The sequence below is a fragment of the Mustelus asterias genome, chromosome 20, assembly GCF_964213995.1.
Source record: "Mustelus asterias chromosome 20, sMusAst1.hap1.1, whole genome shotgun sequence".
Classification (NCBI taxonomy): Eukaryota; Metazoa; Chordata; class Chondrichthyes; order Carcharhiniformes; family Triakidae; genus Mustelus; species Mustelus asterias.
The window spans coordinates 82,668,745-82,695,509 of record NC_135820.1 but is presented as its reverse complement, the minus strand read 5'-3'; the positions used below and the strand labels follow the sequence as shown (position 1 = coordinate 82,695,509).

Sequence of the window (26,765 nt, the reverse complement as noted above, 5' to 3'; positions counted from 1 at the left end):
ACTTTTAAGACTTGATTACCTGAAAAGACTCGCATTCCAACTATTATCTTGTAAATTGAGTTTGTGTCTGTATATGCCCTGTTTGTGAACACAAACTCACTCACTCATCTGATGAAGGAGCCTGAGACTCCAAAAGCTATTGCTGCCAAATAAACCTGTTGGACTTTAACCTGGTGTTGAGACTTCTTACTGTGTTTACCCCAGTCCAACGCCGGCATCTCCACATCATTCTATAACCAAGCCAGTTCTGTATCAATCTATCCAGTCTACCCCGAGTCCCATGTGATTTTAGTTTTTGTACCAGTCTGTCATGTGGGACCTTACTAGAATCCATATAAACTACATCCACAGCCCTTCCCTCATCAATTATCTTTGTTGCCTCTTCAAAAAACTCAATCAAACTGGTGAGACATGGCCTTCCCCGTACAAAATCACGCTGCCTGTCACTAACTAGTCCATTTTCCTCCAAATGCGCATATATCCTGTCCCTCAGTATTTTCTCCAAAAGCTTCCCCATCACTGACATCAGGCTCATCGGCCTATAATTTGCTGGATTATCCCTGCTTCTTTTCTTAAACAAGGGAACAACATTGGCTATTGGGTGAGAGCAGGAGTGTGTGAAGTGGAACACAGATGGTCAAGGTCCTTGAACGCCAAGGTGGAGGTGAAATCTTCAGTGACAGTAAAAGACTTATCAGAGACACTCATATGGAATGTTGAACACATGCGTCAGAGATGGTGCATTGGGAAAATGGAATTGAGTCTTTACAGGATGAGGTGTGTACAATGGTGTTGTTAATGAAGCTGTGGGAGTCTGTGGGCATACAGTGAATATTTGTTGATAACCTATTCCCAGAGATGGATGCAGAGAAATTGAGAAGGGAAGAGAAAAGTTGAAGATGGACTGTGTGAAGGTGATAGAAATTGGATGAAACCAGTTCAGAGTCAGAGCAGGAAGCGGTTACCATCTACCAGAGAAAGAGAGAATGGAGGACACTTGGATAGAACTGAAACAAGGAGTGTTTCACATATCCCACAAAAAGCAGGCATGACTAGGAACCACGCAGGTGCCAGTAACAACCAGGGTCGACCAGATTGGCAGCATCTGCAGCTTTTCCATCAGAAAGACCTGTGATCATGACAGCTCAATATTTCATTCCTGATACTTTCAACTGTCGATTCACCAGAATAGTTTGTTACATACCACTTCAAAATACTTCACAAGTTCAGTAAAGTTAGGATTCTCCTTATAATTTGCAATGGTTTCAGACTCGACTTTCTGACCAGCACATTCTATCGCCACCTGGGGTTGCTCTACTTCGAAAAGCTTCACACGTTTCAGGTCCCGGACACCCCAGAACAGAACCTAGAAAAATAAAATGTCTTTTATCCAGCATCTCAAAATGTGGAGGATTAAGAATCACCAATGGAAGGTCGGGATTTTCCTTCCACATGCATGCCCCAAAACCTGAAATTCCCACCTGAGGTCAACTGATCTTTACATAGTCCGCCAAATTTCCTGTCCCGTTGGCAGGTTCCCACGACGGGTGAACAGGAAGATTCTGCCCATTGTTTGAGCCAGAGGTGAGATCATTGACGCTTCAGGTCAAATTCTCTCTGTTACTTTCCCATGTCAAAGAACAAAGAAAAGTACAGCACAGGAACAGGCCCTTCGGCCCTCCAAGCCTGTGCCGATCATGATGCCCTAACTAAACTAAACAAATATCTTTAGCCCTTACTCGGTCTGTATCCGTCTATTCCCTCCCTATTCATGTACCAATCCAGATACCTCTTAAATGTTGTTAATGTGCCTGCTTCTACCACCTCCTCGGGCAGCGCGTTCCAGGCACCCACCACTCTCTGTGTGAAAAACTTCCCCCACACATCTCCCTTAAACTTTCCCCCTCTCACCTTGAACCTGTGTCCCTTGTAATTGACACTTCCATCCTGGGAAAAAGCCTCTGACTGTCCACCATCTTACTATGTCCATCATAAGTGGAAATGAGCTTGATAAAGAGTTGTAGCCTAAAAGGTGAAACATAATACCCCTGCACTTTAACTCACTCTCCTTATTTATGAATCACACGATTCTATTTGTTCGGGACCAGCTCAGAAACTCTAAGTTTATTATGAAGCTAGCCTGGACCCCAACTTTTACTTTTGAGTTTGGCACATGTGAGCATAAGATGTTGCACTCCAGGTATGATTCAAGTGACCCACTAGGAAAACAAACTTTATTTAAAAACATAGTTAGAATATGACAAAAGAATTAGCATACTTTTACCAATTAAAATATTTAAATCTGACAAAGTGTAAATCTTAACAGCTAGCTATCTCTATTGTTCCGATTTAAGCAATATCCCCATAGGCATCACCCTTCCTCAGAACTAATTAGCACAAAAACAAGTATGCTCATGTAGTGCTAGATTTCCAGCCTTTTAACACTTCTGGACAGAGATCCAGACAGCAGTTTCCAGAGAAGGATATATCCTCAAGCAGCAAAACTTCAGAGAAATAAACCTAGTCTCTGGCAGTTCCCAGTCTTTTGACTTCAAAGACAGAAAGGGATATCTCTCTCTCTCTGCAGTTTCCAAACTCAGCTCAGAGAAAAATCCATTCTCATGTAACAGAATCTCCCAGAAAGAAACTTATCTACTGACAGATTCCAGTCTCCAATTTCAGAGAGGAAGAAAGAGAGACACTGCTCTCTCTCTCTCTCAACTCAAGGCAGCATCTAAAACAGCAACTAAGCTTGAATTCCCTGTTTAAGTATCACTCCACCCAGTCATATGACATTACAATCAACCTAATCAAGTCCTACTCTGTAAAACCCTAGGGGAACCATTAAAAACAACAGAACGGCATTAGTCCAGATTAAAGCAAGCATTCTATCAATGAGGAACAATTATGTTGCTGCAGCAACAATACAGGGCTGCTGGATAGAGACAGAACAGCGCTGATAATAAAAAAACTGCAAAACAGATCCTGCAGAAGGAACATGGCAAACGCATTTCTTAAAGACACAGTGTCGTTACACATGTTAACCAATCTCTTGATATGTCCGGCTACCCTCAGAGATCAATGCGCATCAGCCGCCGCCAGATCCCTGCGTCCAGAATTATCTTCAAAACTGTGACATTGGTGGGATTTTCCTGTCTCGCCCATCCAGGAACCGAAAATTCCTGCCAGAGGTCAACAGACCTTTTAATGGTGCACTAAATTGTCTGTCCCACCCATGATGATTCCTGTGTTGTGATTGGAAAATTTACCCCATTGAGTCTATTTCGAATCTTCATTTTCCATCTGCTAAAATACGTCATCTCTCATTTCCTTGTACAAAACTCCATCTGTCACTTCTCTGCCCAGCCTGATAGCCTATTCATATCCTGTTGCACGCAACTAGTATCATCCTAACAGTTCGTCACACCTCCAAGTTTGATACAATCAGCAAATATATAAATTTTACTCCATATTCCAACATCGTATATATAAAAAAGAATCAGTGGTCCTTGCACTGACCCTTGAGGAAGATCACTGTCGACCACCCTCCCAGTCTAACTAACAACCATTTTCTGTCCTTTAGCCAATTTCTAATGCAAACGGACACTGCCCCTCCTGTTCCATCAACCTCAACCTTGTGAACAGCTTTTAGGTAGAAATTGTCAAACACTTTCTTAAAAATCATAGAGACAACATCCAGAGTTTTCTCTTCATCATCTTTGTTATTTCAGGTTAACATTATTCACAGGAGAATTAACATCCAAATAGAAATGTACCTCAATTCTGAATGTCTTGAGCTTTGGTCGGATTCCTGCAGGAATGATGAAATATTTCATCTGTTCATCGAGATATTCTGGATCCTTAGATTCCACATTGTCTGGCAGAGATGGCTAAAATGAGAATCGTGCAGTTAAGATCAAATTGTCCCATTTTCACACCTTCACTCTATTTCTTTCCAAGCTCTCGCATGCTGTTACTTTTACAATTTTAACTTCTTCCACTGCAGCACTGTGAGAAATAAAAAAAATAGTGCATTTCTATAGCACCTTTCATAACCACAGGACCTTCCAAACCATTTTACAGTCAGTCTGCGGCAGCCAATTTCCACACAGTAAGATCCCACAAACAGCAATGTTATAATTTCTTCATTGTTCTTTGGATGTGAGTGTTTATTGCCCGTCCCTAAATGTCTGTGAATGTGGTGGTGTGATGATAGTGCTATTGCTCTGCAGCTATTGCTACAGAGATTTTTTTTATGTTTAAGGGGATTGTTTACAGATTCAGCTCTATTCTGCAGACAATTGGTGTGTCTGGAAAACATTTCGCTCAGATGCTGGGACAGCAGGATAATTACACATTTTAGGAATGTAGTGATTATTTAGAATAGAGCCAATGGATTTTTGTTTATGGTTGGAGATTTGCCCTGGGCTTTTGATTAAAGGAATGGAACGTGGTTTAGGTATACAGGGTCATGTGATGATGTGGTTAATGGGACGAGCTAGGTCTGTGGCAAAGAAACAGTATTTTAGTTCTGGATGGGAATTGCTTGAAGATAGAGGTTTTCTACAAGCTGTTGAGACTCATTTTCTCTGAAAGCTTCAAAACTGTCCACACTCATTCTAGCAAGTATATTTGCAAGTATAATCACTGTGTTTAAGTGACCTTTGAAACTGTAAGAGGAATATTGCTTATTTGGAACTAAAACAATGGTAAGTTAGAAATTAAAGTTGTAAATATTGTTCAACAGTTAGCAGCTAAGCTGTTTCATTTGTTAGAGTTATATTGAAACAGAGTTATTAAATAAAGTTTGCTTTATTATAAAAGTTTTCCAACTTGTCAATGGAATTACTCCTGGAATGAAGCATCCTATCCTCACATTCATGCCAAAATAGAAAAATTATTGGGGTCTAGTGTGGCTTCCTAATGGAACTTGGGATTCTGGTCCAAGATCCTAACAGTGGTGAGCTGCCTTCTTGAATCACTGTGGTCCCTGTGGTGTAGGTACACCTACAGTGCTGTTAGGGAGAGAATGGTCAGGATGGTGAGTAACTTGAGTGGAACCTCCAGGTGGTGGCGTTCTCAGGTACATGCTGTCCTTGTCCATCTGGATTGTAGTGTTCATGGGTTTGGAAGGTGCTGCCTAAAGAGCCTTGGTGAATTGCTACAGTGCATCTTGTAGGTGGTGCACACTGCCACTGTTTGTCGGTGGTGGAGGAAGTGATGGTTGTGGAAGGGGTAGCAATCAAGTGGGCTGCTTGGTCCTGGGTGGTGTTGAGCTTCTTGAGTGTTGTTGGAGCTGCACCCATCCAGGCAAGTGGAGAATATTCCATCACATTCCTTACTTAGAGGACAAGAGAAGTACAGCACAGGAACAGGCCCTTCGGCCCTCCAAACCTGTGCCGATCATGGTGCCCCATCTAAATTTTTTTTAAAACCTTCTGCCTTTACTCGTCTGCATCCCTCTATTCCCTCCCTATTCATGTACCCATTCAGATGCCTCTTAAATGTTGCTAATGTGCCTTCTCTGGCAGCGCGTTCCAGGCACCCACCACTCTCTGCGTGAAAAACCTCCCCCGAACATCCCCTTTAAACTTTCCCTCTCTCACCGTGAACATGTGCCCCTTGTAATTGACACTTCTACCCTGGGAAAAAGCCTCTGACTATCCACGCTGTCTGTGCCTCTCATAATTTTGTAGACTTCTATCAGGTCTCCCCCTCAACCTCTGTCTTTCCAGTGAAAACAATCCTAGTTTATTCAACTCCTCCTCATAAGCAACTCCCTCGAGACCAGGCAACATCCTGGTGAACCTTCTTTGCACTCTCTCCAAAGCTTCCACGTCCTTCTGGGAGTGTGGTGACCAGAACTGCTCACAATATTCCAAATGCGGCCTGACCAAGGTTTTATATAGCTGCAACATGATTTCCCAACTCTTCTCCTCAATGCCCCGGCTGATGAAGGCAAGCATGCCATATGCCTTCTTAATCACCTTGGCCACCTGTGTTACCACTTATAGGGAGCTGTGGACCTGCACGCCCAGATCCCTCTGTATGTTAATGTTCCTGAGGGTTCTACCATTTACAGTATAATTCACACCTAAATTTGATCATTCAAAATGCATCACCTTGCATTTGTCCAGATTAAACTCCATCTGCCATTTCTGTGCCCAAGTCTCCAATCTATCTCTATCCTGCTGTATCCTCTGACAATCCCTGGCACTATCAGCAACTCCATCAATCTTTGTGTTATCTGTAAACTTTCTAATCAGACCACCCACATTTTCCTCCAGATCATTTATATACACTACAAACAACAGAGGTCCCAGCACTGATCCCTGCGGAACAACACTAGCTACAGATCTCCACTCTGAAAACACCTTTCCACCACTACTCTGTCTTTTATGACCAAGTAAGGAGTCTGACAACACCAGGTTAAAGTCCAACAGGTTTATTTGGTAGCAAACGCCACTAGCTTTCGAAGCGCTGCTCCTTCGTCAGGTGAGTGGGAGCTCTGTTCACAAACAGGGCATATAAAGACACAAACTCAATTTATAGAATAATGAATAATGATTGGAATGCGAGTCTTTTTAGCTAATCAAGTCTTAAAGGTACAGACAATGTGAGTGGAGAGAGCATTAGCACAGGTTAAAGAGATGTGTATTGTCTCCAGACAGGACAGCCAGTGAGACTTTGCAAGTCCAGGCAAGTTGTGGGAGTTACAGATAGTGTGACATGAACCCAAGATCCCGGTTGAGGCTGTCCTCATGTGTGCGGAACCTGACTATCAGTCTCTGCTCAGCGACTCTGCACTGTCGTGTGTTGTGAAGGCCGCCTTGGAGAATGCCTACCCGAATATCAGAGGCCGAATGCCCGTGACCGCTGAAGTGCTCCCCAACAGGAAGAGAACAGTCTTGCCTGGTGATTGTCGAGCGGTTTTTCGCTGTGACCGCTGAAGTGCTCCCCAACAGGAAGAGAACAGTCTTGCCTGGTGATTGTCGAGCGGTTTTTCGCTGTGGCCCGTCGGAACCTCCTCAGAAGACCGCACCGACCTCCTCAGAAGACAAACACGGGACACGGTGGACAGAGTACCCTTCGTCGTCCAGTACTTCCCCAGAGCGGAGAAGCTACGGCATCTCCTCTGGAGCCTTCAACATGTCATTGATGAAGACGAACATCTCGCCAAGGCCATCCCCACACTCCCACTTCTTGCCTTCAAACAACCGCACAACCTCAAACAGACCATTGTCCGCAGCAAACTACCCAGCCTTCAGGAGAGCAGTGACCACGACACCACACAACCCTGCCACAGCAAGACGTGCCGGATCATCGACACGAATGCCATCATCTCACGTGAGAACACCATCCACCAGGTACACGGTACATACTCTTGCAACTCGGCCAACATTGTCTACCTGATACGCTGCAGGAAAGGATGTCCCGAGGCATGGTACATTGGGGAAACCGTGCAGACGCTACGACAACGGATGAATGAACACTGCTCGACAATCACCAGGCAAGACTGTTCTCTTCCTGTTGGGGAGCACTTCAGCGGTCACGGGCATTCGGCCTCTGATATTCAGGTAAGCATTCTCCAAGGCGGCCTTCACAACACACGACAGCGCAGAGTCGCTGAGCAGAGACTGATAGTCAGGTTCCGCACACATGAGGACAGCCTCAACCGGGATCTTGGGTTCATGTCACACTATCTGTAACTCCCACGACTTGCCTGGACTTGCAAAGTCTCACTGGCTGTCCTGTCTGGAGACAATACACATCTCTTTAACCTGTGCTAATGCTCTCTCCACTCACATTGTCTGTACCTTTAAGACTTGATTAGCTGTAACGACTCGCATTCCAATCATTATTCATTATTCTGCAAATTGAGTTTGTGTCTTTATATGCCCTGTTTGTGAACAGAACTCCCACTCACCTGACAAAGGAGCAGCGCTCCGAAAGCTAGTGGTGTTTGCTACCAAATAAACCTGTTGGACTTTAACCTGGTGTTGTTAGATTCCTTACTGTGTTTACCCCAGTCCAACGCCGGCATCTCCACATCATTTTATGACCAAGCCAGTTCTGTATCCATCTAGCCAGCCCACCCCGAATCCCATGTGATTTTAGTTTTTGTACTAGTCTGCCAAGTGGAACCTTGTCAAACGCCTTACTGAAGCCCATATAAACTACATCCACAGCCCTTCCCTCATCAGTTATCTTTGTCACCTCTTCAAAAAACTCAGTCAAGTTGGTGAGACATGATCTTTCCCGTACAGAATCATGCTGCCTGTCACTAACTAGTCCATTTTCCTCCTAATGTGCCTATACCATGTCTCTCAGTATCTTCTCCAGAAGCTTCCCCACCACTGACATCAGCCTCACTGATCCATAATTCCCTGGATTATCCCTGCTTCCTTTCTTAAACAAGGGAACAACACTGGCTATTCTCCAGTCCTCTGGAACCTCACCTCTGGTCAAAGAGGATGTGAAGATGTCTGTTAAGGCCCCAGCTATTTCTTCCCTTGCCTCCCGCATTAACCGAGACCCCATCCGGCCCCAGGGACTTGTCTACCTTAATGCAATTTAGGATACTCAACACTTCGATATACTGACGTTCTGTAGAGGGTTTACACACCTATCCCTGACCTCAACATACATCATATCCTTCTCCTTGGTGAATACCGAGACAAAGTACTCATTAAGGATCTCGCCCACTTCCTTGGCTCCACACATAACTTCCCTCCATTGTCCTTGAGTGGGCCTACTCTTTCTCTTGCTACCCATTGCTCCTAATATATAAAAGCCTTGGGATTCTCCCTGACCCTGTTTGCTAAAGACATTTTATGGTCTCTTTTAGCCTCCTAATTCCACGTTTAAGTTCCTTCCTACTTTCACTGTACCCCTAAGGGCTATGTCAGTTTTTGTCAGATTTTGTCATCCATGGTTCCCGAATCCTGCCATTTCTATCCTTCATTTTTGCTTGTCCTGTCCTGCATTTCAATCAATTGGCCTTTAAAAGCCTCCCACATGCCAGACGTGGATTTGCCCTCAAATAGCCGCTCCCAATCCACATTCCCCACTTCCTGTCTAATTTGGATGTAATTGGCCCTCGCCCAATTAAGCAGCATCACCCGAGGGCCACTCTTGTCCTTATCCATGACCACCCAAAATCTTATGGAATTATGGTCGCTAAGCCCAAAATGTTCCCCCAATGAAACATCGATCACCTGACCCGGCTCATTCCCCAATATCAAGTCTAGTACGGCCCCCTCCCTGGTTGGATTGTCAACACACTGTGTCAAAAAGCCTTCCTGGACACATCTAACAAATTGCTCTCTATCCGAGCCCCTGGCTGAAAGGGATTCCCAGACAATATGGGGAAAGTTAAAGTCACCCATCACAACTACCCTGCTTTTTTCACACCTTTCCAGTGTCTGACTACACAACTGCTCCTCTGTCTCCTGTGGGCTGTTGGGAGGTCTATAGTACACTCCCAACATTGTGATTTCACCCTTCCTATTCCTGTGCTCCACGCATAATGCCTCATTACAAGATCCTGCCAATGTCTCCTCCCTCAACACAGCCGTGCTGTGCTCCCTAATCAGAATGCAACTCCCCACCCCTTTTATTTCCCCTTCTGTCCCGTCTAAAATAACGGTATCCCGGAATGTTAAGGTGCCAGTCCTGTCGCTCCTTTAACCATGTCTCCCTAATTGCAGTAACATCATAATTCCGTGCAGTAATCCAAGCTCTCAGTTGTAGATGGTGGACAGGTTTTGGTTCCGAATTCCCATCCTCTGACCTGCTCTGGTGAGCACAGGCCGGAATTTACTGGCTGTTCATGCTGGTGGGATTGTCCAGTCCTGCGAAAGGCACACCCCTGCCATGGGTTTCCCAGTGGCGCCGAGTGCATTCAACAGGAAATCCATTGACTATGGCGGGACCAGATGATCGCTCCACTGGCCAATAGCAGGCTACCTCCGCTGCTGCAAAACACATGGCGGGTTGTGTGGAAAATCACGCCCACAGCATTTATATGCTGGGTTTATTTTCTGGTTAATTATAACCCCCAGGATGTTGATAGTGGGGGTCCAGTGACAGTAATGCGATTGAACGTCATGGGGAGAGGACAAGACAGCAGCCAGTCTCAGACATTTGTATGAACATAGAACATAGAACATTACAGCGCAGAACAGGCCCTTCGGCCCACGATGTTGCACCGACCAGTTAAAAAAAAAAAAAAAAACTGTGACCCTCCAACCTAAACCAATTTCTTTTCGTCCATGAACCTATCTACGGATCTCTTAAACGCCCCCAAACTAGGCGCATTTACTACTGATGCTGGCAGGGCATTCCAATCCCTCACCACCCTCTGGGTAAAGAACCTACCCCTGACATCGGTTCTATAACTACCCCCCCTCAATTTAAAGCCATGCCCCCTCGTGCTGGATTTCTCCATCAGAGGAAAAAGGCTATCACTATCCACCCTATCTAAACCTCTAATCATCTTATATGTTTCAATAAGATCCTCTCTTAGCCGCCGCCTTTCCAGCGAAAACAATCCCAAATCCCTCAGCCTCTCCTCATAGGATCTCCCCTCCATACCAGGCAACATCCTGGTAAACCTCCTCTGCACCCTCTCCAAAGCCTCCACATCCTTCCTGTAATGTGGGGACCAGAACTGCACACAGTACTCCAAGTGCGGCCGCACCAGAGTTGTGTACAGTTGCAACATAACGCTACGACTCCTAAATTCAATCCCCCTACCAATAAACGCCAAGACACCATATGCCTTCTTAACAACCTTATCTACTTGATTCCCAACTTTCAGGGATCTATGCACACATACACCTAGATCCCTCTGCTCCTCCACACTATTCAAAGTCCTCCCGTTAGCCCTATACTCAACACATCTGTTATTCCTACCAAAGTGAATTACCTCACACTTCTCCGCATTAAACTCCATCCGCCACCTCTCGGCCCAACTTTGCAACCTGTCTAAGTCTTCCTGCAAACTACGACACCCTTCCTCACTGTCTACCACACCACCGACTTTGGTGTCATCAGCAAATTTGCTAATCCACCCAACTATACCCTCATCCAGATCATTAATAAATATTACAAACAGCAGTGGCCCCAAAACAGATCCCTGAGGTACACCACTTGTAACCGCACTCCATGATGAATATTTACTATCAACCACCACCCTCTGTTTCCTATCCGCTAGCCAATTCCTGATCCAATTTCCTAGATCACCCCCAATCCCATACATCTGCATTTTCTGCAGAAGCCTACCATGGTGAACCTTATCAAACGCCTTACTAAAATCCATATATACCACGTCCACTGCCTTGCCCCCATCCACCTCCTTGGTCACTTTCTCAAAAAACTCAATAAGGTTAGTAAGGCACGACCTACCTGCCACAAAACCATGCTGACTATCACCTATCAATTCATTACTCTCCAAATAACTATAAATCCTATCCCTTATAATTTTTTCCAACATCTTGCCGACAACAGAAGTGAGACTCACCGGTCTATAATTCCCGGGGAAGTCTCTGTTCCCCTTCTTAAACAATGGGACAACATTCGCTAACCTCCAATCTTCTGGTACTATACCAGAGGCCAACGACGACCTGAAGATCAGAGCCAGAGGCTCTGCAATCACTTCTCTTGCCTCCCAGAGAATCCTTGGATAAATCCCATCCGGACCAGGGGATTTATCTATTTTCAGACCCTCCAGAATATCCTGCACATCCTCCTTATCAACTGTAATACTGTCTATTCTACTCCCTTGCAACCCAGTGTCCTCCTCAGCTATATTCATGTCCCCTTGCGTGAACACCGAAGAGAAATATTGGTTCAATGCTTCACCAATCTCCTCCGGTTCCACACATAACTTCCCTCTGCCATCTATAACTGGCCCTAAACTTGCCCTAACCAACCTTCTGTTCTTGACATACCTATAGAACGCCTTAGGATTCTCTTTAACCCTATCCGCCAAAGTCTTCTCATGTCCCCTTTTAGCCCTTCTAAGCTCGCTCTTCAACTCCCTCTTAGCCAATCTAAAGCTTTCTAGTGCACTACCCGAGTGCTCACGTCTCATCCGAACATAAGCCTCCTTTTTCTTTTTAACCAACAAAGAAACTTTTTTGGTGCACCACGGTTCCCTAGCCCTACCAATTCCTCCTTGCCTGACAGGGACATACCTATCACAGACTCGCAGTAGCTGCTCCTTGAAAAAACTCCACATGTCGGACGTTCCCAGTCCCTGTAATCTCCTAGTCCAACCTATGTTTCCTAATTCTCTCCTAATAGCCTCATAATTACCCTTCCCCCAGCTAAAACCACTGGCCCGAGGTTCATGCCTATCCCTTTCCATCACTAAGGTGAACGTAACCGAATTGTGGTCACTATCACCAAAATGCACACCTACTTCCAAGTCTAGCACCTGGTCTGGCTCATTTCCCAGCACCAGATCCAATATAGCCTCACCTCTAGTTGGCCTGTCTACATACTGAGTCAAAAAACCTTCCTGCACGCTTTGAACAAAAACTGACCCCTCTAACGAGCTAGAGCTATAACAATTCCAGTCAATATTAGTCAAGTTAAAATCCCCCATAACAATTGCCCTATTACTTTCACTCCTAAGCAGGATTGACTCCGCAATCCTTTCCTCAACCTCTCTAGAACTTTTAGGAGGTCTATAAAAGACTCCCAACAGGGTGACCTCTCCTCTCCTATTTCTAATCTCCGCCCATACTACCTCAACAGATAAGTCCTCATCAAACCTCCTCTCTGACACTGTGATACAATCTCTGACCAATAATGCTACCCCTCCCCCTCTTCTACCTCCTTCCCTACTTCGACTAAGTAGACCCGTCCCCACCAGTACTGTACCCCAGTGTTATACAGTGACAGACCCGTCCCCACCAGTACTGTACCCCAGTGTTATACAGTGACAGACCTGTCCCTACCAGTACTGTACCCCAGTGTTATGGGAGTTGCCCATTAGACTTGTGGAAATCTGTAAGCGTTTAATTCAGCAGAGAGCAGCTAACAAGCTTAATACTCACCTGTTAGCCAATGGGAAGCTAACTGTCCAGTTGGATATAATTGAAATGCAATTTGACGCAATTTAATCCCGTCTCCACATTTAATGAAACTCACACTGATAATCCGAGACCGTTTGAACTCTTACCTCTCCATATCCAGTGTAATCAAGTTCGATAAGTTCAAAAGCTGCCAGCAATTCCCCACCCGTGGTCTGGCCTCTGTAAATGTCATGAAACTGTAAGGAAGGCCTCACATAGCTGTCCTCTTGCAGCTTAACAATGGGCGCTGCAAAAGCTCGCCCAAGAAACTCTGGGCCGCCCTGTTTGTGAAAAAGGTTAACATCAGACTCAAATTCATTCTAAATTTCATCCAGTAAATGTATCTGGGGATTCTGCATTGTGCTGGATTTAAAAACACGACACTACGTAACAGCAAGACATCTAATCCACCATCCAGCTCACAATCCATTCCCACTCACCTGACTGTCTGACAGTCCAGATGAGGGTCAAACAAGAGAGAGTTAATCTTAAATCCTCAACAAGAATTACATCAACTAGTATTCAGACAATCCAGTACTGTACCCCAATGTTATACAGCGGCAGACCCGTCCCCACCAGTACTGTACCCCAATGTTATACAGCGGCAGACCCGTCCCCACCAGTACTATACCCCAGTGTTATACAGTGACAGACCCGTCCCCACCAGTACTGTACCCCAGTGTTATACAGTGACAGACCTGTCCCTACCAGTACTGTACCCCAGTGTTATACAGTGACAGACCTGTCCCTACCAGTACTGTACCCCAGTGTTACACAGCGACAGACCCGTCCCCACCAGTACTGTACCCCAGTGTTACACAGCGACAGACCCATGCCCACCAGTACTGTACCCCAGTGTTATACAGCAACAGACCCGTCCCCACCAGTACTGTACCCCAGTGTTATAGAGTGACAGACCCGTCCCCACCAGTACTGTACCCCAGTTATACAGTGACAGACCCGTCCCCACCAGTACTGTACCTCAGTGTTATACAGGATGGACCCGTCCCCACTAATACTGTACCCCAGTGTTGTACAGTGACAGACCCATCCCCACCAGTACTGTACCCCAGTGTTATACAGCGATAAACCCGTCCCCACCAGTACTGTACCCCAGTGTTACATAGCGATAGACCCGTCCCCACCAGTACTGTACCCGTGTTACACAGCGACAGACCCACCCCCACCAGTACTGTACCCGTGTTATACAGTGACAGACCCATCCCCACCAGTACTGTACCCCAGTGTTATACAGTGACAGACCCGTCCCCACCAGTACTGTACCCCAGTGTTATACAGTGACAGACCCGTCCCCACCAGTACTGTACCCCAGTGTTATACAGCGACAGACCCGTCCCCACCAGTACTGTACCCCAGTGTTATACAGTGACAGACCCGTCCCCACCAGTACTGTACCCCAGTGTTATACAGCGACAGACCCATCCCCACCAGTACTGTACCCCAGTGTTATACAGTGACAGACCCGTCCCCACCAGTACTGTACCCCAGTGTTATACAGTGACAGACCCATCCCCACCAGTACTGTAACCCAGTGTTACACAGCGACAGACCCACCCCCACCAGTACTGTAAACCAGTGTTACACAGCGACAGACCCACCCCCACCAGTACTGTAACCCAGTGTTACACAGCGACAGACCCACCCCCACCAGTACTGTAACCCAGTGTTACACAGCGACAGACCCGTCCCCACCAGTACTGTAAACCAGTGTTGTACAGTGACAGACCCGTCCCCACCAGTACTGTAACCCAGTGTTACACAGCGACAGACCCACCCCCACCAGTACTGTAAACCAGTGTTGTACAGTGACAGACCCACCCCCACCAGTACTGTAACCCAGTGTTACACAGCGACAGACCCACCCCCACCAGTACTGTAACCCGGTGTTACACAGCGACAGACATGCTGTCACCAGTACTGTTATGAAAGTCAAACTGCTCACTCCAATCTCAATGCTGGTTTAGTAGTCAAGCATTTATTATTATTACGCAGTGTGTGATATTTGCAATTGAGGATGATTACTTTAATGTCATCCAGCATTAATGCTTGTTTTCCCTCGTAACAATTCTGCTGTAGTTATTTCCTAAACTGCGCTAAGTTGAAACTCACCAAGCTGTCATAGTCGAAGATATTGATGATGATAATGGGGGGGTCATTTTTCAGTTCCTCTTTACTTCCCTCGATCAGGATTTGATCAAACAGCAACATCTCTGACCACATTGGGGAAAGAGTTTCTTCCAGATACTGTAAAGAATTGTAGAAAAGGTTACATTTGCTTTAACTATTCTATTTCAGTGATTTTAATATATTGAAACTGCAGATGTCCCATCACTGAATCCATTGAATTAAAATGCCTATCATGCTGCACAATTCTCCTGGCTATATCAGACTGCAGTAAGATTGATGAAATGCGAGATGATTCACGGACAATGGTGCTGCTGATCTTACTGCCATTTCATTAGCAATCCCATCATTTTCAGAATATGAACCATTTCTTGCTTGTTTCGGAAGCTCTAGACCAAAGGAGTGAAATGTTCACACTGCTCGAGTTTCATTTGCCTGACACAGGCTGCACACTCTCTGAGAGAGACACTGCTGTACATAAACTCAGAAAATATAGCGGCAAGCTGGCTCTTTGACACCTCCTCAGAATCACCAGAATCCTGTTTTATGGCAGAGTTTGGAACTCTTTAGGAAATGGAAAGTAACAAACTGAGGCGGAAACACTTTCTAAACTATTACATTGGCATCAGGTCACAGGGGGTTCCAGATAAAGATGCTGTGCAACTTGAAAGTCCAATGATCAGGCTGTCTGTCTGGGATATGAGGGGGTTAAGTTATTGGCTGTTTCTTGATGTTCAGGAATTACAGTAAAATACAGTTTTCCTGTCCATTTATCCCATTTGTTGGTAGACTAGAACAGACTGCTCATGTCTACAATAGTTTCAGAATCACAGAATTGTTACGGTGCAGGAGGAGACCATTTGGTCCATCATGTCTGCACCAGCTCCCCAAATGAGCATTGTGACTTAGTGCCATTCTCCTGCCTTTCCCCTGTACCCCTGAACATTGTTTTGTTTCATCTAATGCCCTCTTGAATGCCTTGATTGAACCTGCCTCCACCACACTCCCAGGCAGTGCAATCCAGACCCAAACCACTCGCTGGGTGAAAAAGATTTTTCTCACATCACATTTGCTTCTTTCGAAAATCATTTCAAATTTGTACCTTCTCATTCTCAATCCTTGTACCAGCAGGAACAGTTTTTCCCTGTCTGCTCTGTCCAGCCCCCTCATGATTTTGAATATCTCTATCAAATCTCCTCTTAGTCTTCTTCTCTCCAAGGAGAACAGTCCCAACCTCTCCAATCCATCCTCATAGCTGAAGTTTCTCATCGCTGGAACCATTCTTGTAAACTTCTGCACTCTCTCCAATGTGTCCACATCCTTCCTATAGTGTGGTGCCCAGAACAGTACACAATATTCCAGCTGGGGTCTAACGAGTCTCTTGTATAAGTTCAGTATAACCTACTTGCTCTTGTACTCTGTGCCCCTATTAATAAAATGCAGGATACTACATACTTTATTAACTACCTGTTGGATTAAATTGCATTTATTTCAATGCAAGAGGACTGACTGGTAAGGCTGATGAATTCAGGGCATGGATAGGTACGTGGGACTAGGATATTATAGCCATAACTGAAACATGGCTAAGGGAGAGACAGGACTGGCAGCTCAATGTTCCAGGGTACAGATGCCTTAGACGGGACAGAGGTGGAGGAAAGAGAGGAGGGGGAGTTGCATTTTTGATTAAGGAGAGCATCACGGCAGTAGTCAGAGATGAAATAACCGAGGGATCATCCAGCGAGGCTTTGTGGGTGGAATTAAGAAATAAGAAGGGGATGGTGACCTTATTGGGGTTGTACTATAGGCCCCCAAATAGTCAACAGGAATTAGAAGAACAAATATGCAGGGAGATTGGGGAGACTTGCAGGAGTAATAGGGTTGTCACATTCGGGGATTTTAATTTTCCTAACATAGACTGGCTCTGCCATAGTGTTAAAAACTTAGATGGGGTGGAGTTTGTTAAGTGTGTTCAGCAAAGTTTCCTCAGGCAGCATGTGGAGGGTCCTACTCGGGAAAGGGCAAAACTTGACCTACTCTTGGGAGGCAAGGGAAGAGATTGCAGAACCTCTGGCGATGATCTTTGTGTCGTAGATGGAGACGGGAGAGGTGCCGGAGGATTGGAGGATTGTGGATGTGGTTCCTATTTTCAAGAAGGGGAATAGGGATAGCCCAGGAAATTACCGACCGGTGAGTCTAACCTCAGTGGTTGGTAAGCTGATGGAGAAGATCCTGAGGGACAAGATTTATGAGCATTTAGAGAGGTTTAGTATGCTCAAGAATACTCAGCATGGCTTTGTCAAAGGCAGATCGTGCCTTACGAGCCTGGTGGAGTTCTTTGAAAATGTGACTAAACACATTGACGAAGGGAAAGCGGTAGATGTGGTTTATTAGGATTTTAGCAAGCCGTTCGATAAGGTCCCCCATGCAAGGCTTCCAGAAAAAGTGAGAGGGCATGGGATCCAAGGGGCTGCTGCCCTGTGGATCCAGAACTGGCTTGCCTCCCGAAGATACACAAGGCAAACACACCCGGCCGTCCCATCGTATCGGGCAATGGGACCCTGTGCGAGAACCTCTCCGCCGATGTCAAGGGCATCCTGAAACCCATTGTACAAAGAACCCCCAGCTTCTGTCGCGACACTACGGACTTCCTACAGAAACACAATGCACATGGAGCAGTTGAACCAGGAGCACTCCTCGTCACAATGGATGTCTCAGCACTCTACACCAGCATCCCCCACCATGATGGCATTGCTGCAACGGCCTCAGTACTCAACGTCGACAACTGCCAGTTTCCAGATGCAATTTTACAACTCATCCGCTTCATCCTGGACCACAATGTCTTCACCCTCAACAACCAGTTCTTCATCCAGACACACGGAACAGCCATGGGGACCAAATTCACACCTCAATATGCCAACATCTTCATGCACAGGTTCGAACAAGACTTCTTCACCGCACAGGACCTTCAACCGATGCTATACACCAGATACATCGATGACATTTTCTTCCTTTGGAGTCATGGTGAACAATCACTGAAACAACTATATGATGACATCAACAAGTTCCATCCCACCATCAGACTCACCATAGACTACTCTCCAGAATCGGTTGCATTCTTGGACACACGCATCTCCATTAAGGGCGGTCACCTCAGCACCTCACTGTACCGCAAGCCCACGGATAACCTCACGATGCTCCACTTCTCCAGCTTCCACCCTAAACACGTTAAAGAAGACATCCCCTACGGACAAGCCCTCCGAATACACAGGATCTGCTCGGATGAGGAGGATCGTAACAGACACCTCCCGACGCTGAAAGATGCCCTCATAAGAACAGGATATGGAGCTCGACTCATCGATCGACAGTTCCGACGTGCCACAGCGAAAAACCGCACCAACCTCCTCAGAAGACAAACACGGGACACGGTGGACAGAGTACCCTTCGTCGTCCAGTACTTCCCCAGAGCGGAGAAGCTACGGCATCTCCTCCGGAGCCTTCAACATGTCACTGATGAAGAGAAACATCTCGCCAAGGCCATCCCCACATCCCCACTTCTTGCCTTCAAACAACCGCACAACCTCAAACAGACCATTGTCCGCAGCAAACTACCCAGCCTTCAGGGAACAGTGACCACGACACCACTCAACCCTGCCACAGCAACCTCTGCAAGACATGCCGGATCATCGACACGGATGCCATCATCTTACGTGAGAACACCATCTGCCAGGTACACGGTACCTACTCTTGCAACTCGGCCAACATTGTCTACCTGATACGCTGCAGGAAAGGATGTCCTGAGGCATGGTACATTGGGGAAACCATGCAGACGCTACGATAACGGATGATTGAACACCGCTCGACAATCACCAGGCAAAACTGTTCTCTTCCTGTGGGGGAGCACTTCAGCGGTCACGGGCATTCAGCCTCTGATCTTCGGGTAAGCGTTCTTCAAGGTGGCCTTCACGACACACGACAGCGCAGAATCGCTGAGCAGAAACCGATAGCCAAGTTCCGCACACATGAGGACAGCCTAAACTGGGATGTTGGGTTTATGTCACACTATCAGTAACCCCCACAGCTTGCCTCCTGGACTTGCTGGCTGTCCTGTCTGGAGACAATACACATCTCTTTAACCTGTGCTTAATGCTCCCTCCACTCACATTGTCTGTATCTTTAAGACCTGGTTGGCTGTAGAGATTTGCATTCTAATCAGTATTCTGTAACTTGATTATGTGTCTCTGTGCCCTGTTTGAGAGCAGATTTCCACTCCATCTGACGAAGGAGCAGCGCTCCAAAAGCTAATGGTGTTTGCTACCAAATAAACCTGTTGGACTTTAACCTGGTGTTGTTAAAACTCTTACTGTGTTTGCCCAAAGGAGGCAGAGAGTGTGTATAGATGGGTCTTTTTCTAATTGGAGGTCAGTCACCAGTGGTGTGCCCCAGGGATCTGTTCTGGGACCCTTGCTGTTTGTCATTTTCATAAATGACCTCGATGAGGAAGTGGAGGGATGGGTTGGTAAGTTTGCCGACGACACAAAGGTTGGTGGGGTTGTGGATAGTCTGGAGGGACGTCAGAAGTTACAGAGGGACATAGATAGGATGCAAGACTGGGCGGAGAAGTGGCAGATGGACTTCAACCCAGCTATATAAGACCCTCGTCAGACCCCACTTGGAGTACTGTGCTCAGTTCTGGTCACCTCATTACAGGAAGGATGTGGAAAAGATTGAAAGGGTGCAGAGGAGATTTACAAGGATGTTGCCTGGATTGAGTGGCATGCCTTATGAGGATAGGCTGAGGGAGCTTGGTCTTTTCTCCTTGGAGAGACGTAGGATGAGAGGAGACCTAATAGAGGTATATAAGATGTTCAGAGGCATAGATCGAGTGGACTCTCAGAGGCTTTTTCCCAGGATGGAAATGGCTGCTACGAGAGGACACAGGTTTAAGGTGCTGGGGGGTAGGTACAGAGGAAATGTTAGGGGGAAGTTTTTCACACAGAGGGTGGTGGGCGAGTGGAATCGGCTGCCGTCAGTGGCGGTGGAGGCAAACTCAATAGGGTCTTTTAAGAGACTCCTGGATGAGTACATGGGACTTAATAGGATGGAGGGTTATAGGGAGGCCTAAAAGGTAGGGATATGTTCGGCACAACGTGTGGGGCTGAAGGGCCTGTTTTGTGCTGTAGTTTTCTATGTTTCTATAAATGCGTAGTGGTCCATTTTGGCAGGTCACATGGGATGAAGGAGTACAATATAAAGGGAAAGACTCTTAGTACTGTAGAGGATCAGAAGGACCTTGGGGTCCGGGTCCATAGGACTCTAAAATCGGCCCCACAGGTGGAGGAGGTGGTTAAGAAGGTGTATGGTGTGCTGGCCTTTATCAATCGAGGGATTGAGTTTAGGAGTCCGGGGATAATGATGCAGCTATATAAGACCCTCGTCAGACCCCACTTGGAGTACTGTGCTCAGTTCTGGTCACCTCATTACAGGAAGGATGTGGAAAAGATTGAAAGGGTGCAGAGGAGATTTACAAGGATGTTGCCTGGATTGAGTGGCATGCCTTATGAGGATAGGCTGAGGGAGCTCGGTCTTTTCTCCTTGGAGAGACGTAGGATGAGAGGAGACCTAATAGAGGTATATAAGATGTTGAGAGGCATAGATCGGGTGGACTCTCAGAGGCTTTTTCCCAGGGTGGAAATGGCTGCTACGAGAGAACACAGGTTTAAGGTGCTGGGGGGTAGGTACAGGGGAAATGTTAGGGGGAAGTTTTTCACACAGAGGGTGGTGGGCGAGTGGAATCAGCTACCATCAGTGGTGGTGGAGGCAAACTCAATAGGGTCTTTTAAGGGACTCCTGGATGAGTACATGAGACTTAATAGGATGGAGGGTTATCGGTAGGCCTAAAAGATAGGGATATGTTCGGCACAACTTGTGGGGCCGAAGGGCCTGTTTTGTGCTGTAGTTTTTCTATGTTCTTCTATGTTCTAAATAGGGCAAGGCAAATGACTGAGGTGACAGTGGGGACCACTATGGGACCAGTGACCATAGTTCTACTAATTTTAAATTAGTTATGGAAAGGGACAAAACTGGTCCACTGGTGCAAGTTCTAAAGTGGGGCAAGGTGAATTTTGATGGAATTAGACAGAAGCTTGCAAGGGTTGTTTGGAGTAGCTTGTTTGAAGGCAAAGTGACCTCCGGCAAGTGGGAGGCCTTTAAAAGTGACAAAGCTAAAGTTCAGGGTCTATATGTTCCTGTTAGGCTGAAGGGCAAGGCTGGCAGGAGTCGGGCACCCTGGATGACAAAACATATTGAGATTTTGGCCAAGAAAAAGGAGGCATGGCTCAGGTAGAAGCAGCTGGAATCAAGAGATTCCCTGGAGGTGTACAAGGGATACAGGAGGGTAGCAAATGTTGTGCCCTTATTTTAAAAGGGCTGCAAAGAAAAACTTGGGAATTATAGACTGGTAAGCCTAACATCCATGGGTGAGTTAGTGGAGAGGATTCTGAGATAAGATATTTGGCATTTGGAAAGACAGGGTTTTGATTAGGAGTAGTCAGCACGGCTTTGTGCATGGGAGATCATGGCTTACAAATTTGTAAGAGTTCTTTGATGAAGTGATCAGGAAGGTTGATGAGGGCACGGTGGTAGGTGTGGTCTCTATGGACTTCAGTAAGGCCTTTGATAAAGTTCCACATGGTAGGCTGCTCTGGAAGGTTGGATCACATGGAATCCAGGGAAAGCTGGCAAATTGGATATACAGTTGGCTTGATGGTCGGACACAGTAAGAAGTTTAACAACACCAGGTTAAAGTCCAACAGGTTTATTTGGTAGCAAAAGCCACACAAGCTTTCGAGGCTCTGAGCCCCTTCTTCAGGTGAGTGGGAATTCTGTTCACAAACAGAACTTATAAGACACAGACTCAATTTACATGAATAATGGTTGGAATGCGAATACTTACAACTAATCCAGTCTTTAAGAAACAAAACAATGGGAGTGGAGAGAGCATCAAGACAGGCTAAAAAGATGTGTATTGTCTCCAGACAAGACAGCCAGTGAAACTCTGCAGGTCCACGCAACTGTGGGAGTTACAAATAGTGTGACATAAATTCTGATTCTAGGATCGCATGATAAAGACTCAGGAGGAAAAAAGCAGAAATATTTATGTGAAATAGTGTGACATAAACCCAATATCCCGGTTGAGGCCGTCCTTGTGTGTGCGGAACCTGGCTATCAGTTTCTGCTCCGCGACTCTGCGCTGTCGTGTGTCGCGAAGGCCGCCTTGGAGAACGCTTACCCGAATATCAGAGGCCGAATGCCCGTGACCGCTGAAGTGCTCCCCAACAGGAAGAGAACAGTCTTGCCTGGTGATTGTCGAGCGGTGTTCATTCATCCGTTGTCGCAGCGTCTGCATAGTTTCCCCAATGTACCATGCCTCGGGACATCCTTTCTTGCAGCGTATCAGGTAGACAACGTTGGCCGAGTTGCAAGAGTATGTACCGTGTACCTGGTGGATGGTGTTCTCACGTGAGATGATGGCATCTGTGTCGATGATCCGGCACGTCTTGCAGAGGTTGCTGTGGCAGGGTTGTGTGGTGTCTTGGTCACTGTTCTCCTGAAGGCTGGGTAGTTTGCTGCGGACAATGGTCTGTTTGAGGTTGTGCGGTTGTTTGAAGGCAAGAAGTGGGGGTGTGGGGATGGCCTTGGCGAGATGTTCGTCTTCATCAATGACATGTTGAAGGCTCCGGAGGATGGTCGGAAGCAGAGGGTAATGGTGGAAGGATGCTTGTCGGACTGGAGGCCTGTGACTAGTGGTGTGCCTCAGGAGTCAGTGCTGGGCCCATTGCTGTTTGTTATCTATATCAATGATTTGGATGAGATTGTACAAGGCATGATCAGTAAGTTTGCAGATGACACTAAAACAGGTGGTATTGTAGACAGTGAGGAAGGTTATCAAAAATCGCAGCAGCATCTTGATCAGCTCGGGAAGTGGGCCGAGAAATGGCAAATGGAGTTCAATACAGATAAGTGTGAAATGCTGCATTTTGGAAAGTCAAATCAAAGTAGGACTTTCACGGTGAATGGTAGGACCTCCGGGAGCATCGTGGAACAAACGGACCTTGGAGTTCAGGTGCACGGTTCTCTAAAGGTGGAGTCACAGGTAGATAGGGTAATGAAGAAGGCTTTTGGCAAGATGGCCTTCATCAGTATAGAAGTTGGGAAGTTATGCTGCAGTTGTACATGACATTGGTGAGGACAGATAGGAGATTCTGTGGGAACAAGAGGGACTCGCGGTTGGTGTGTTGCCTCCCAGGTGCCGGGGTCTGTGATACAAAGAACAAAGAACAAAGAACAGTACAGCACAGGAAACAGGCCCTTCGGCCCTCCAAGCCTGTGCCGCTCCTTGGTCCAACTAGACCAATCGTTTGTATCCCTCCATTCCCAGGCTGCTCATGTGACTATCCAGGTAAGTCTTAAACGATGTCAGCGTGCCTGCCTCCACCACCCTACTTGGCAGCGCATTCCAGGCCCCCACCACCCTCTGTGTAAAAAACATCCCTCTGATATCTGAGTTATACTTCGCCCTTCTCACCTTGAGCCCGTGACCCCTCGTGATCGTCACCTCCGACCTGGGAAAAAGCTTCCCACTGTTCACCCTATCTATCCCCTTCATAATCTTGTACACCTCTATTAGATCTCCCCTCATTCTCCGTCTTTCCAGGGAGAACAACCCCAGTTTACCCAATCTCTCCTCATAGCTAAGACCCTCCGTACCAGGCAACATCCTGGTAAACCTTCTCTGCACTCTCTCTAACGCCTCCACGTCCTTCTGGTAGTGCGGCGACCAGAACTGGACGCAGTACTCCAAATGTGGCCTAACCAGCATTCTATACAGCTGCATCATCAGACTCCAGCTTTTATAGTCTATACCCCGTTCTATAAAGGCAAGCATACCATATGCCTTCTTCACCACCTTCTCCACCTGTGTTGCCACCTTCAAGGATTTGTGGACTTGCACACCTAGGTCCTTCTGTGTTTCTATACTCCTGATGACTCTGCCATTTATGGTATAACTCCTCCCTACATTATTTCTTCCAAAATGCATCACTTCGCATTCATCCGGATTAAACTCCATCTGCCACCTCTCCGCCCAATTTTCCAGCCTATCTATAACCTGCTGTATTGCCCGACAATGCTCTTCGCTATCCGCAAGTCCAGCCACCTTCGTGTCATCCGCAAATTTGCTGATTACACCAGTTACACCTTCTTCCAAATCATTTATATATATCACAAATAGCAGAGGCCCCAGTACAGAGCCCTGCGGATCGTGTTTTCGGGATCTTTAAAGGGGAGGGGGACCAGCCCCAAGTTGTGGTTCACATCGGCACCAAAGACATAGGTAGGAAAAGGGATGGGGATGTAAGGCAGAAATTCAGGGAGTTAGGGTGAAAGCTTAGGGTTAGAACAAACAGAGTTGTTATCTCTGGTTTGTTACCAGTGCCACGTGCTAGCGTGGAAAGGAATAGGGAGAGAGAGCAATTGAACATGTGGCTACAGGGATGGTGCAGGAGGGAGGGATTCAGATACCTGGACAATTGGAGATCTTTCTGGGGTAGGTGGGACCTCTACAAACGGGATGGTCTGCACCTGAACCAGAGGGGTACCAATATCCTGGGGGGGAAATTTGTTAATGCTCTTCGGGAGGGTTTAAACTAATTCAGCAGGGGGGTGGGTACCTGAATTGTAGATCCAGTGTACAGGAGGTTGAGAGTAGTGAGGTCATGGATAAGGTTTCAGCGTCGCAGGAGTGTACTGGCAGGCAGGAAGGTGGTTTGAAGTGTGTATACTTCAACGCCAGGAGCATCCGGAATAAGGTGGGTGAACTTGCAGCATGGGTTGGTACCTGGGATTTCGATGTTGTGGCCATCTCGGAGACATGGATAGAGCAGGGACAGGAATGGTTGTTGCAGGTTCCGGGGTTTAGATGTTTCAGTAAGAGCAGGGAAGGTGGTAAAAGAGGTGGAGGTGTGGCATTATTAGTCAAGGACAGTATTACGGTGGCAGAAAGGACGTTTGATGAGGACTCGTCTACTGAGGTAGTTTGGGCTGAGATTAGAAACAGGAAAGGAGAGGTCACCCTGTTGGGAGTTTTCTATAGACCTTCGAAAAGTTCCAGAGATGTAGAGGAAAAGATTGCAAAGATGATTCTGGATAGGAGCGAAAGTAACAGGGTAGTTGTACTGGGGGACTTTAACTTTACAAATATTGACTGGAAACGCTATAGTTCGAGTACTTTAGAGGGGTCAGTTTTTGTCCAGTGTGTGCAGGAGGGTTTCCTGACGCAGTATGTAGATAGACCAACAAGAGGCGAGGCCACATTGGATTTGGTACTGGGTAATGAACCAGACCAGGTGTTAGATTTGGAGGTAGGTGAGCACTTTGGTGATCGTGACCACAATTCGGTTACGTTTATTTTAGCGATGGAAAGGGATAGGTATATACCGAAGAGCAAGAGTTATAGCTGGGGGAAAGGAAATTATGATGCGATTAGGCGAGATTTAGCTGGCATAGGTTGGGGAAGGAAACTGCAGGGGATGGGCACAATTGAAATGTGGAGCTTGTTCAAGGAACAGCTCCTGCGTGTCCTTGATAAGTATGTACCTGTCAGGCAGGCAGGAAGTGGTCGAGCGAGGGAACCATGGTTTACTAAAGAAGTTGAATCTCTTGTGAAGAGGAAGAAGGAGACTTATGTAACGATGAGACGTGAAGGCTCAGTTAGGGCGCTTGAGAGTTACAAGTTAGCCAGGAAGGACCTAAAGAGAGAGTTAAGAAGAGCCAAGAGGGGACATGAGAAGTCTTTGGCAGGTAGGATCAAGGAAAAGCCTAAAGCTTTCTATAGGTATGTCAGGAGTAAAAGAATGACTCGGGTAAGATTAGGGCCAGTCAAGGACAGGAGTGGGAAGTTGTGCGTGGAGTCTGAAGAGATAGGAGAGGCGCTAAATGAATATTTTTCGTCAGTATTCACACAGGAAAAAGACAATGTTGTCGAGGAGAATACTGAGATACAGGCTATTACACTAGACGGGATTGAGGTTAATAAGGAGGAGGTGTTAGCAATTCTGGAAAGTGTGAAAATAGATAAGTCCCCTGGGCCGAATGGGATTTATCCTAGGATTCTCTTGGAGGCTAGGGAGGAGATTGCAGAGCCTTTGGCTTTGATCTTTATGTCGTCATTGTCTACAGGAATAGTGCCAGAAGACTGGTGGCACGGTAGCACAGTGGTTAGCACTGCTGCTTCACAGCTCCAGGGACCTGGGTTCGATTCCCGGCTCGGGTCACTGTCTGTGTGGAGTTTGCACATTCTCCTCGTGTCTGCGTGAGTTTCCTCCGGGTGCTCCGGTTTCCTCCCACAGTCCAAAGATGTGCGGGTTAGGTTGATTGGCCATGCTAAAATTGCCCCTTAGTGTCCTGAGATGTGTAGGTTAGAGGGATTAGCGGGTAAATATGTAGGGATATGGGGGTAGGGCCTGGGTGGGATTGTGG

At 46.6% G+C, this 26,765-nt stretch overlaps 1 protein-coding gene across 2 annotated transcripts in view; it reads right to left on the bottom strand.

Moving 5' to 3' along the window:
- fer1l4 (fer-1 like family member 4) overlaps positions 1 to 26,765 on the bottom strand; it is a 240,860-nt gene that overhangs the window by 77,930 nt on the left and 136,165 nt on the right. For both annotated transcript variants that reach the window (XM_078237010.1, XM_078237011.1), the window contains 4 exons: positions 15,216 to 15,350; positions 13,193 to 13,366; positions 3,777 to 3,890; positions 1,205 to 1,366 (listed from right to left, as the gene is read on the bottom strand). In XM_078237010.1, the coding sequence (XP_078093136.1) occupies positions 1,205 to 1,366; positions 3,777 to 3,890; positions 13,193 to 13,366; positions 15,216 to 15,350 (585 nt within the window). The remainder of the gene's footprint in view (positions 1 to 1,204; positions 1,367 to 3,776; positions 3,891 to 13,192; positions 13,367 to 15,215; positions 15,351 to 26,765) is intronic.